Consider the following 13,563-nt stretch of genomic DNA (forward strand, 5'->3'; position numbering starts at 1 on the left):
TATATCAACAGACACGCTATATCAACAGAATGACCAGTGTGACCTAAAAAACAAATGTCATTCAAACATCGAGGTTCAGAGAAACAACATACAGATTAGTGGGTTTCTGGATTTAGAAATAAAAGCAGCATATTAAAACAATCATTGTTTGTTTCAACACTTTCACCACTGAAGTGATCAGTGCTGTGAGTGAAAAGTAGGCCATCATAAATGTGTTTGGCAATGATTCATTATCATAATTGTTCTATTAATAGAGCCAGCTGTTCTTATTCGGCTTCTGTGCTGCCATTCAGGTCACTCAGGACAGGAGTTATTTGAAACGGTGCATTTTAAGTGGTCTGTGACTGACACATAGACAATGGCGCCACTCCTAAACTCTGACAGCATATTTGGACAAAATGTTGTTTTTCTACACGTGATAAGACACACACACAGACACAATACAAGGCACAATGTATTCCAGGTTATATGTATGAGCTAGGGTAGAGCAGAAGCTGTTATCTGCAAAAGTTGGTTAAAACTTTCATGACACGACTCAGTGGATAGTCCACAGGGACTTGTGATGTTCACTCCCTCTGCTTCCATTCCCTCCATCACTCCTTTCTGCTTCCATCACTTCTCCAGTTCATTGATTAAGACCACAGGCTCCACCCAGTCTCTGATCTGCTCATTTGTGATTTCTCTCTCTGCAGTACGCTTGGCAGTTATAACAGCAGCTTGTGTGGTCGGGCAAAACTCTTCCTGTTTCGGGTTTGAATGGTGGAGAACTGTGGTTCTCCTCAAGTCTCACACCGGGTCCCACTGTAGGCCCAAATCTGTTTTTCTGCTCTAATGTTGCTGATGTCATACAATGCAGAAGTATAATTACAGCTTAATTCATTTTGGCTACAGCACTTATGTAAATGACCAGTGATACCGAAATCCAGATGTGAAGGATAAAGAGGATTCGCTTATGGTTTGCGTCAAGTAAAAGAGAAGACATTGTTTGTGCCTGGCTACTGAGATTAATACAATGCATGCTACCAATATTAACTCTTTCCCCATCAGATGCCTGCTAGATGTAACCTTTGTCCCTTTTCTCAACAGAGTGGTCCTATTTCATGGCTGCTTCACAAGTTAGTATAGTCAAACCACAACTTTATTGATATATATCAGGGGTGGGGGAACTCCATGCCTCAACGGTCGGTGTCCTGCAGGTTTTAGATGTGTCCCTGATCCAACACAGCTGACTTAAATGGCTAAATAACCTTCTCAACATGTCTTGAAGTTCTCGACAGGCCTGGTAATGAACTAATCATTTGATTCAGGTGTGTTGGCCCAGGGTGAGATCTAAAACCTTCACGACAACGGCTCTCGAGGCCTGGAGTTCCCCACCCCTGATATATAGTTATGTGCCAAAACTTGGGGGAGGTTGCCAGATGTCATCTTTATGGGGGTAACAGTTAACACTAAAAGGCATTCTGGTTAAAAATCTACACCAAACATTTCAGATTTTGGTCATTTTTTAGTCATAGGATGCTAGCAGCTGCAAATGAACTCTTGACCAGCTATCTTCTAGCAGCAATGAATAGCAGGTTAGAGAGGTCATGCAAGTTCATGTCCGTAAAACTCGATACACCAGGATCTTTTTAAAACATCTTCATAGACAAATATGATTGTCTTGACGTCACATGAGGCTGATTACCAGGGGTGGGCAATTCCAGGCCTTGAGGGCCGGTACCCTGCAGGTTTTAGATCTCACCCTGGGTTAACACACTTGAATCAAATGATTAGTTCATCACAATTCCTCTGGAGAACTACAAGACATGTTGAGGAGGTAATTTAGCCATTTGAATCAGCTGTGTTGGATCAAGGATACATCTAAAACCTGCAGGACACCAGCCCTCGAGGCCTGGAGTTGCCTACCCCTGCTTTATATGTAGCCCTTTTTACTAGTCTCCAACTCTTCCAATCAACTAGACAAGGCACCTAACACATAAACCTATGGGACACAAAGTGCCTATGGTTTGTTCTTATAACTGTGACAACATCCAGACAATTTATTTTTTAGTCAAACTCATTACAAAAATTCCATAATCGTTATAAAAGAGAAAAGCTTATTTTGGAAAGTATTTACGCATTTTGCTTTTGGTAGATTAAACACAAGACAAGAATAAAGGGGGGGGGGGGGGGGGGGGGCACCACACACACAAGGTAACTATAGCCAAGTTTTCAGGGTTTTTTTCCTTCAAACGGGCCACATTTTGTTGATTCACTGTGGTTTATTAGAGCATCTGCTTTGATTAAATAGGTGCCAATTTAAAGAATACTGTATGTAGCTGGTGGAAAATGACAAGGAAGCAGCACGGATTATGGGCCTGCCTCAGAAATCTGGCTACAGTCTTAGACCCAACTGTTGTGCAGAAGCTATTACAAAAGCATTTCCCTCAGTCTCCACAATAAACATGCTCTCATGTCAAAGCTAGCCGGCTAGTCCAAGTCCTAGTCCATTTTCCAAGAAGATACTGAGGCATGTCTTCATGGATAATTTTCAAGACGCGCACAACCACATGCACAAGCACACACACACACACGTGGGGGGGTAGCAGACTGGCGCTATAGTCCAAAACCAAAACAGAGCCATCCACCATCTTGGCCAGAGCAAGCCTGCCAGTGTTTTTTTCCCTTCTTTTTTCTCTTCCCCTTTTGGTGTAAGAATGCACACACACACACACACACACACACACACACACACACACACACACACACACACACACACACACACACACACACACACACAAATGCAGGAGGGGTCACAAGCTGACTGGGGTTTGTCACCACGGCAGGGGGATAAGGCCATCTGTCTCAGTAAAGGGTTAATCCAACCAAAAGCACAAGCCACAAATTCCAGCATTTTCCAATCCTCACGTTTCTGTTTACATTACATCTTTTTTGTTTTGCTTTATGTTTTTTGACTTTTTTTAGGTTTGAGGAGAGGAGCAGTTGCAGTCCATTGTCCAGGCTTTCAAACAGCCCCAACACCCCAAACAATCTCCCTTATGTGGTGATGATGGGCAAACAAATATTAAAAGGGACCATTTTTGTTGGGGTTTTCTAGACCTATAGTTGGTTTTCATTTGCGATTGACTGCTTTGAGTCAGGGGAGGTAGTTTTCGCCACTCTGGTTGGCTGAAAGAGGTATGCAAATAAGAGACAACGCACACATAAAAATACAAATACACACACCACAATCAGATCAAAGCAGGATTTCTCTTGACCCGCTATGTTCTCCATTCTTTCCCTTTATAAGAAATTCATTCAGCCCCATATGATTCCCATACAGATAGATGAGGACCAGGTTAAAAGGAGAGAGCTAATAAAATCCACTGCCAGTAGTGCAGTGTGAAGCTAAATCAGGCAGAAACCTGCCTGAAAATGCCCCTGCGCACACACTCACAGCCGGCCTTTGTCTTTTTTATTCCACCCATAAAGGAAAAAAGCACCATGGGCTAGCTACTACCTACAGCAATATGAAAATGGAAAAGAAAGGCTCTAAAACGATCCATTTAGAGGGGCGGGGTGGGAGCAGGGATGGGGATGGGGAGGGGGTCATCCAGACATGAGATCGAAGAAAAAGAAAAAAAAGAAAGAAAAGAAAGGTTGGGGGGGAGAAAGAGGAAGGATGAAAGAAAGGCAAAAGCTAACCGTAGCATCCCAGAAGCTGCAGACAGACAAACATACAGGCGGCAGTTTGCTGCTGGAGGCAATGGCTTCCAATGTGATCACACATGTCAACAGATCACACAGCCTTAACAGAGCCATCACAGGGCTGAAGAGCTTCCACCACAAACACACATACTGTACATTCACAAACAGGAAGTGACACTTTGCGCACACAAACACACACGGGGGCAGCGTGTCGGGCCACAGACAAAAATACACACAGACACGAGCATACCTGAGACAGACAGACACAGACACACACAGCTTCCGTTTGACCACAACACATCAGCCTCCATTACTGCCAGCGATGTGCCTCCGTCTCCCTCGCTCTGCTCCTCATACCTTCCGCCTGATGCACAGCCATCCCCATCGCCTGCCTCTCCATCCCAACCCCCAACCATTAAATCACAGCAACCCTAGGTGTCTCTTCTGCAAAGAAAACTCAAATCAAAATACCTCAATCAGGGAGCCTTTGAGGGGGGGGTGGGCTTCTGCTCCTTCCACTACAGTCCACAGAACAACACCACGTCAACAGGAGACAGGAGGAAAAAAAAAAATCCAATCAGGTGTAGATGAGGAATGAGGAGGGGGGAGAGAAACAACCCAAAAAACAAACAGTGCAGCTCCACCGTTCCTTCTCCTTTCCACCTTCTCCTTCCTTCTCCTGTGTGTCTGTCCTCTGTCCAGCTTTGTGATGCTAAGCTAACGAGAGCTAAGCTAAGCAGCATCCACACACTGACTTATAATGCGCTCCCGTCTCATACCCACACACACCAGCGCTGAGCTGAGCTTCAGTCTCTCTCTCGCTGACTGAGCCCCGCTGTTTTCCGTCTCGCAGGCACCCACATGCACCCGCCCACTTCCCCCTGCTCCCTCCCCTCCTCTTGGCTATTCACCCCTATTCTTTCTTGTTCTCATAGATCCCATCGGATCCCAACGACACCTCTTGTTTCACCGCTCCTCTCAGGACACTGATGTTCTTATACACACAAACACGTACGCTTGCTCTGGCTGTTGAACAAGTTCCTGGCAAGTCATCCTTGACCGACATGTGACTAGGAACCTTTTGCAGCAAATAAAGATGTGGAGTTAGGAGGTGAGATGAGAGCTGGCCACAGAGGAATGGACTGAAGTGAGACTGAGGCTGCATAAATATATATGTCAAACGCAAAAGAAGGAGCTAAATAGCCTAATTCCTACACTGCTGATATTTATAGAGGTTACAAGTCTGGTAGATAGATAAGCAAACTATAACACAACTAATCAACCGGGATAACTGCAGAACAATCCCAAAAGAACGAGTTCAAAGGTCCTTCATGTGAGAGTCAAGCTGAAATATGGACAAACAAGAAAAAACATATTTAAACTTTCCAAGTGGAAGAAGCTGCTATGTTGTGCTTTGTTGTTAAGGAAGGGGGCTGGGAAATGCAGTGCAAAGATATACAATGGAGTAAGGTCAAAGGTCAATAAAATCTGCATGCATGGAAATCTCACTTTATTTTGAGTGTGGTGTTGATGGACTGCAGAGCTCAAAAGTTAAATTTTAAAATGTAATGAAGGAGCAACTGCCATCAGGAAAAAAAAAAACAAAGTAAATCACTGCTGGACACTTGCATTGGTGCGAGATTTAGCAATAATATTAGCATTTAATCTACAAGGTGTGCTGCTTCTTACGCTCCAAGGGACTTCATCTATCACAAATCCCCTTTATGGCAGCAATCCTTTGATCCTGATAATGGTTTTGTACCCCGGAGAAAAAAATAAAAAATAAAAACCATTTTGCCTATTCGGCAGTTACTGTTTCCTGCACAGTTGGCTTCATCTACCTGCAGCATGCTGGGAACCCCCCATTTTAAGTGTGCTCCAACTAATACAGAGATGCTGTTTTGTGACCTAGAGCCCTACCCCTGTGGTTTAAAAAAACAAAAGTCAGCAAAAACAGAAAATAAATCTGTACAACAACAATATTCCTATGTCTGCATGAAGCTACACCCAGCAGCTGGTTAGCTAAGCCTTGCAGCCGTTTTTGAAATGAGCAGACACAAATACTGTTTTGGCTACCGTTTCCTCCTCCTCCCAGTTGTCGGGCTAAGCTAACTGTCCCCCGGTTCTATAGCTTAACTTCTGACATAAAGAGATAAATGTATTTCAGAAGATTCTTTTAATTCGCAGATGTCAGCAGGTGTGGTGTGGATGGACTACTGAGATAATGCCAATGTATAGTTCTGTGTCAGTACAAAAGTTGCACTCAAGTATGGCCGTGGTGTAAGGTGTTTGGAGAAGTCCAGCGCGTGGCAAACTTGGCTTTGAGAGATGGTTGAATTCAACAAAGAACTGGTTTAACAGGTAGGATTAGTTGTTGAACAGACATGTTCGAATACACTTAGGAGAGCTTCCCTTACATAGTGCGTGACAGATACCGGACACACGGATTATTTGACTGACATGCATCCTCTTCTCAGGAAAAAAAAAAAAAAGAGCCTCAAGTTTAGATCTAGGTCTTGTTTTTACCTTGTAGTGCCTTTACTTGACTTCATTTGCTGCTTAGAAAGGGCACCGCCACTCTCAGAGCTTTGTGCATTTCTTTTGCTTTGTTGAGGTACCACTGTGTGATTGCATCTCCGACTGCAATTTTTAAAGTATGACTAGAGAGGCGGCTTGTGTGTCCGTTGTTGACACAGACGAAAACCCGCTCGTATTGGACAGGACAGTGAGCTCTGATCCAACCACAGGTTATACATCTAAATGCTTATTCATGTTTATGTTAGCTTGACTAGCTAGCTAGAATCAACACTGATTTGAGTGTGTTTGTCCCCCAATCTTTCCATCCCCTCTCTCTTTTCTCCTCTCTGCCCATCCCCCCCGCTTCTTGCCCTCCTCCCACACCCAAACTCCACCCTACCCCCATCTCGATCCCCACGGCTTCAGCCCACACCTCCCTCCAAGCCGTCCTCTTAGCCTATATACGGGTCGTCCAATTGTCTGCACTGCCAGTCCCGCAATTCATCATCACTCACACACACACACACACACACACACAGACAGACACACACACGTGAACACAGACTTGTGCAAACCCTGTCCATTTGAGGAGCGATCCCCAAGCCATCGGCATCACAACAACTACAGCAGACAATACTGCTTACTTGCCTTGATGCAGGCGAGATCAGAGCTCCCTTTTCAAGGCTTGTCGACACAGAACGGCGAGATTTAAATATCAGGTATTAAACCCACAGAGCAACCGTCTTCTTCTTGCTACTGCTCCGATCGTTGTAACTGGCAGGGAGGAAAAAAAGAAGAGGAAGACAAAGACTGATACAGAAGGAGAACGGGAGCAGCAGTGGCAGCGGGAGGACGAGAGGCAGTGGTGTCATGAGTTGGGGGGGTCAGGAATGAAGAGGAGGAGGATAGAGGGAGTGGAGGGTCGGTGGGGATAATGGGAGACTGGGAATGTTTGACGTACAGATGGGATGACCACAAGGGAAGCAGATAAATGCCTCGGCAGATGGGGGAGGGTGGGAGTGCTGTGCTTCAAATATTAACAGGGTTATAGGGACAGCTGACTTTTTTGGACATGCGAGTGAGGAAACTAGTTTATGGACAAATGACAACAACAACAACAAAAATTCTCTTGCACTTCTTGTTAGTCATTTCTCCAACCATGTTTTAAAAGTTCATTTTTATCTGGTTTTTACCCCTTAACTATATAATTAGTCCAATTCCACTGTGCCTTTTTAAAACTGCTGGTTGGATGGTAAAATAGCCTCCAATCATTTTTCTATGAAGCGAGTGTGTCTAACTGTTTTTTCTGAAACTGAACATTAGGATATTTACACCAGCTGCTTATGTTTTTTTTTTTAATAAAGCTACATTCAAGTTTAAGATATAGTGAAGTGGCGTATGGACAGCAGACAGCAAACACGCACTGAAAACTGTTACAAAATACTGTTTAATCCCTCCGTTGTTGTGTAGTTGTTTAGGGAACCAGTGTGTGTGATATTCTTGCCGATTTCCAGAATAAATCTTAAATCAATTTCTTTACCTTGCTAAGAACCAAAGCAAAACCTGTTTTTCCATGTTTTTTCTAGAATGCACTGACTTTGGAACGACGTCACTCCCGAGTTCCGACATTGGAGCTCTAAAGAATCTGGATCCTGGCGTTTTTCTCGTCTCCCTCACCCAGTCGCAGCAGATAGCTCCCCCTCCATGAGCTTTCCTGTTAAAACAGAGTTCTTCCTTCCCACCATTGCCAAGTGCTTCCTCGCAGCGGGCCACCTGATTGTTGCGGTTCTCTCTCCATTTATTGTACAGTGTACCTTACAATGTAAAGAACCTTGAGGCGACTGTTGCTGTGATTTGGTGCTATATAAATAAAACTGAACTGAGCTAAATGTCAAGCAGCTCACAGGTAATACATGGATTTTGACCTATAGTGCTCTGACAGTGACAGGAGGACTATAAAAGTGTAGAAAGGTTGATTAAGCTGCGATACAATTTTTGCCAAATTACACCAGACCTCTCTCTCCTTCTGTTTCTCCACCTGCTGTTTGCTTTAAAAAAAAAAAAAAAAAAAAAAAAAAAAAAAAAAAATCACACGAGCACAGGAACATGTGAAAGCGCCTTGATCAAGGATCCGACCATTATAAACAAAGATAAACACTGACCTCACACAACTGCAGGTCAAATGCAAACACACCCATTTCACAAACACGTGCTTTTTGCTCTGACTGTGATGGGCATAAGGATACATTTAGTCACTGCCCCATGCAACATGACCTCAAACAACACAAAGAAAATATTAAGCTGTTGCAAAGCATCTCTGAATTCAATATTCTGGTAAAAGATGGACTCTCCACTACGAGCCATGACAATGAAAACTTTAGAGTCCTATTAAACATGTGGCCCGGAGAACACCTTCATGCACCGTTTGCTGCCAACAGCAGCGAGGTTTTTACTGGTGTGCCTCGGACCACTCCGTAATTAAAACGGCTGGCCCCTCCCACCATCTACCAGTGTCTAGCTGACATATGGCAGTGGAGGTAATGCAGACAAAGTCAGATAGTAATTTGTGTGAGAGACCATGAATAAACTAATTAAAGAAAGCCAGCTGATAAGAACCATGAACATTTTCATCCTTCGGCAGATCCTTTTCAAATCCAATTCCAAAAGAATGAACTTAAAATCCAATATGGCGAGGACATGGAAACCATTTAGCTGTTGAATAACGCTGATGAACACTTTCATCGCAATTTGCATACTGTGGATTTTAATTTATACTAAAAAACAAAACAAAAAAAACAAGCAAAGTTTTTATTGTGGAAATTGTGAAATTATGTAATATTGCTATTGTGAGACTGATGGATATTACTAAAGATCACTATATCACTGCACCACAGATGCAAATATTAAAATGCTGAGTAGAGACATTTGCAGACAAGCCAATCATTTATGCAGTTTTGCTCTTTCCCCCTCGCTTATTATAAGTCAGGCATTCTGTAACCACGATAAGTAGGGATTTCCAACTCGAGCAGCAGGATAATGATTCACTATCCTCTGATTGGTCCAACTGGACCACTTTCAATGTCCTGTGCAATTCAAGGTTAAGTCAAAATTGGCAACAGGCATCAGGCATAAATCTACTCTAGGAATATCATCTGTCTATAAGAATGCTATTATGTTGTTTATACAATAACGCCACATCATTAGCACCAACACTGTATTCAAGTGGTTTTTTTCCTGGAGCAGAGAATGAAACTTCAAATGTCTAATTCCACTTTGAAGCAGTGGATATGAGAGAAATATGCGGCATTAGAAAATAAATGTGCTTTCAAATAACTGTTGCTATATCAACACTAAGAAAAAACACATCAAAGACACCAGGCCTCTATTCCTGGATTATCCAACCAGAGAAGATACTGGTTAGTGATAGAGGGATGCTGATGAAGCTACAGGTACTATATTTACTGCCTTTATTGATCCAGTGGTCATGAGATACTACTAGGCTATTCATCGTCTTATATGCTGGTAAAAAGAAGGCAAATCTACTTTTTGAGGTTTGCGAAGACATGTTATCTATCATCCAAGAGGCTTCTTAAGTAAAAAACAAAAAGGTGAATAGAGGTGGTGGCTTATGATACCAGCTATCAGCCACTTACAATGCAGTCTTAAGACCTCCTCCCAGGTTCTTTAACTCCAACACTCACACCTAACCTAAATGGATCTCAATAGGCAATATGATAGAGTGGGGCAAGGCCCTACATTGGTTTCACCTTTAACCCCTGGTTATGCTAATGACACCCCTTTCTTCACACCGTGGCTTATGTGATGACTCACATGATTGATAGGTCAGGACCACCTCCAAAGATCGCAATCCCCACTAGGGGTTAATGCTGCATTCCAGAAACCACAGAACTCGGGAGTGACACCACTCCTCTGAGTTAGCATGTTCCCAAAAACACGAAAAACAAGGTAGAGCGATCCAGGCTTTACTAGCAGTTCAGCAAAACACTTGTTTTTTGCACTTAAAAGCACATTCATGGATATGGCCTGGTCAGTGCTCTGAGTATGGCTTATTTAGTGAGTCACAAATACACAACAGTGGCATTACAGAGAAGTTTCAAAGTTCTATGTTCAATGCCGCCATCATGGACTGTTAACTCTGGGCTGCTCAAACTTTGTGAGTAGGACATCAGAGTTGAGAGGGTGTTCCTACTGAGAGCAGGAAAAAAAATCCAACTTTCAACTTATTCAGGAACACACCATAAATGTGCGAATAAGTGAAGAATATTCTTGGATGAGCGGTAAAACGTCTTCACAAACTTGACCCTACACAGACTACACTCTCCATTGTGGAAACGGCAGATATTTTTTCCCTTGATCTAACTTGATCTAACGTTACTTGACAGGATGGGTGGTGCGTGCAGCATGCCTAACTTTGTGTCAACTAGTTGATGATTAGTTTGGAAAGAAGGCAGAAGAGCGGGATGAACAGAAATGTTGTGTGATTAAACAGATGAAGTCATGATTAAGGTTTTTCAGGAACAGGATATGAAGCAATCAGTCCTGCTAATTGCACGGCCAATATTGGTTTAAAGACAAACAATCAGGCTTAATTAGAAACAGCGGTAAAGGGTCTGTGTGAGGCAAGCAAACTCATTCATACATGGATCTAAAACTAATGAAGCCTGGATGTGAGACGGCGGTTTGCAATGACCTAAACGAAGAGTTTTCTGATTTTGTTTGGATGCTTACACAACACTGTCCCCTGGTAATGGTAATACGCTACTGCTTAAACAGTATTTAGGGATGGTTAATCATGTGCAAAAGACTGATCAATACTGATGTTCTTTAAGAATATCGTTGCTGATGTGAGGAAGAGGAAGAGCACTGGATAAATGACTGATGGTCACGTACCCTAGAATCTTCTGAATGTATACTGTATGTATGTATACTGTACTTGGACAGACTTTGATGTATGCGTTTGTATGATTCCTTTAATTATGTGTTTTGATGCAAGTCTCATACATTTCTTGAATGCATACTTATTAAAAAGAACGGAATGTGAAAGACACAAGAAGGATTCAGCAAAAGACATGTCATGAACTCACAAGGCACAGCGTGACGGTAGAGGTTGTCTCTGATGGTCTGCTGCAGTTCGTGGTCAGGCGAGGACTTCTGGAAGCGCTGGCTCAGATACTGCTTCAGGTCCTTGGTCAGCTTGCTTCCTGTGATTGTGAACACAAATGTACCAAAACAACTGAAGTAAAAAGCAGGCCAGCACACATAAAAACATCACAAGAGCCAAAATGACACTGTTAATCCACAGCGGAGTGTCAAATGACCACACCGCTTGGCTCCTGTGAAAAGAAATACACAGGTTTGTCCTGCAACTACAGTAAAGCTTGATGCTGAGCGAGTGCACAGCCGTGAATTGTACACTTGCCATCGTCACTGAGAGGGGGTAGCTGGCCGCTCACTCTCGCTCCAGCAGGCCAGGACCAGCCAAATCTAAGACTGCTAGCACCATGGCTAACACAGAAGCAGCCCTCCTACCGTTTAGCCATCTGCACCTCAGACACAAATTAGGCAACTAAAGGGCAGCATGAGGGGAAAGTGTCCATATGTGTGTGTGTTTGCTCCCGAATCTGTGCCTGTGTGTGGTTATTACAGATACTGTCCACGTTAGTGGCAGTTCCACGCCTGTTCAAACGCATCACATGCAGTCTGAGAACATAACAGAAAAAAAAAAAGAGCCGAGATGTCTGCCGTCACCCTAAACAGACTGAAAAACTGGGTTTTATACTCAATTTATACTCGATGACAATTTCATGATCGAATTTCGTGACAAGACTCCTTCAGGCAACAACAAACATCTTATTTTCTTCATTAGTGTATGTCCCATTACTCATTATACAAATGATGTATCTCCCATCTTTGCATGGCTGCCGAGACCATTTTTGGTTGTCTTGGGCAAACAACCAATCATAAAAGGCCCTGGTTTCTGTTTCCATGGAAACTGTGTGTAAGTGTGTATGTGTGTGTACATGCGTGCCGGTGTGTGTGTTTAATAAGATGATTGAGATTGTTACCAAAGTACAGAAGAGCATTCTGCATTGGTTAGCAGAAAATATTGTTTTTGTTTTTAATGATGTAAACCTACAATGGAAGCACACCATGCACAGGTATGGTGCGCCTGCCTTTTATTTGATTGTGACCAAATATTTTGTCTGTGATGCATGACAATATACATGAAGAAGCACAAAGTAGATGCAGAAACATATGGGCAAATTATCAAATTGTGGTTTGGAAGCAGTCGGGTAATTAAAATGTCAGCATAGAACACATTTAACTGTTGTTCCTCTGAATTTGCAGTTTTTTTTCCTCATCTTCATTTTTCTGTTTTAAATAAAAAGTTCAAATTTAATATTTCTCTTAATTTGTATAAAAAATAAAAAATTTTTTTAAAAAAGCGTCTGTAGATCACACTCCTTACTAGGAGTTAATCCAGCTCCATGTATTGAAATGTAATTGACTCCGTTATAAATAAACTGAGGTCTTCGACCACTGCAAAGGTGAACCGTTATAAATCAGTTTTACTAATCGATGATGCGTAAGCTGTCTATAAAAAGAGGTCAAGTCTTCCATCACTATCTGAGCTTGCTGTTGGGAGGGTATGCTGCTCCTGGCACCGTCCCATACAGACATATCACTCAGTTGTAATCCTCACAACAGGTCACAAGCTAACTCTCACGCCAACAGAGAGCCTAACGCACTCTCTGATGTGCTCATGTACACAATTACTAGAGGGCCATGGGTACTCCTTCCTGCCAGACTTCAGACTGATTGTGTAACCCAATGTGAAATTTGGACTGGACTCCCTGCAATATCACTAAAAGGTCACCCAAAGTGAATGATGGCACAACATAGTACAATTTAGGTTTTTCCTAGTAATGTTAACTCAATATTGTGGTATATTTTTAGCCATAAAGAGGTGTAGCCACTAATATGAATCAAGATCCAAAAATGCTGAATTCTGCAGTTCCAATCAGGCTCAAAACCAAGTGCTCATCAAACTCAGCAGCAGCTTTTGTGCATCATCAGTACACATTATTTTGGCTGATTAAAAGATGAGTCACTCTTTCAGATGAAGCAGGCCGGCTTAAGAAAGCTAGCACAATCCTTTTACGTGGTTGGTGATGGGTGTGCCATCAACAGCACCTCAAGGAGCAATTGCATAAGAGCTAATCCAGTTACATTGAGTCTGTCCTCCCCCAACTCTCTCTTTGTGTGCCATTATCTTGATGGAACAACGATGCTTTCGTAAAAATGAGCAGCCATCCTTCAAAGTCACAAAAGTATGAA

General features: G+C 42.7%; 1 protein-coding gene across 26 annotated transcripts in view; it reads right to left on the reverse strand.

Moving 5' to 3' along the window:
• Nucleotides 1–13,563, reverse strand: part of magi1b (membrane associated guanylate kinase, WW and PDZ domain containing 1b) — a 142,603-nt gene that overhangs the window by 68,780 nt on the left and 60,260 nt on the right. For all 26 annotated transcript variants that reach the window (XM_026168641.1, XM_026168639.1, XM_026168640.1 and 23 more), the window contains exon 2: nt 11,310–11,426. In XM_026168641.1, coding sequence (XP_026024426.1) covers nt 11,310–11,426 — 117 coding nt within the window. The remainder of the gene's footprint in view (nt 1–11,309; nt 11,427–13,563) is intronic.

Source organism: Astatotilapia calliptera, chromosome 5 (assembly GCF_900246225.1).
Source record: "Astatotilapia calliptera chromosome 5, fAstCal1.2, whole genome shotgun sequence".
Taxonomy (NCBI): domain Eukaryota; kingdom Metazoa; phylum Chordata; class Actinopteri; order Cichliformes; family Cichlidae; genus Astatotilapia; species Astatotilapia calliptera.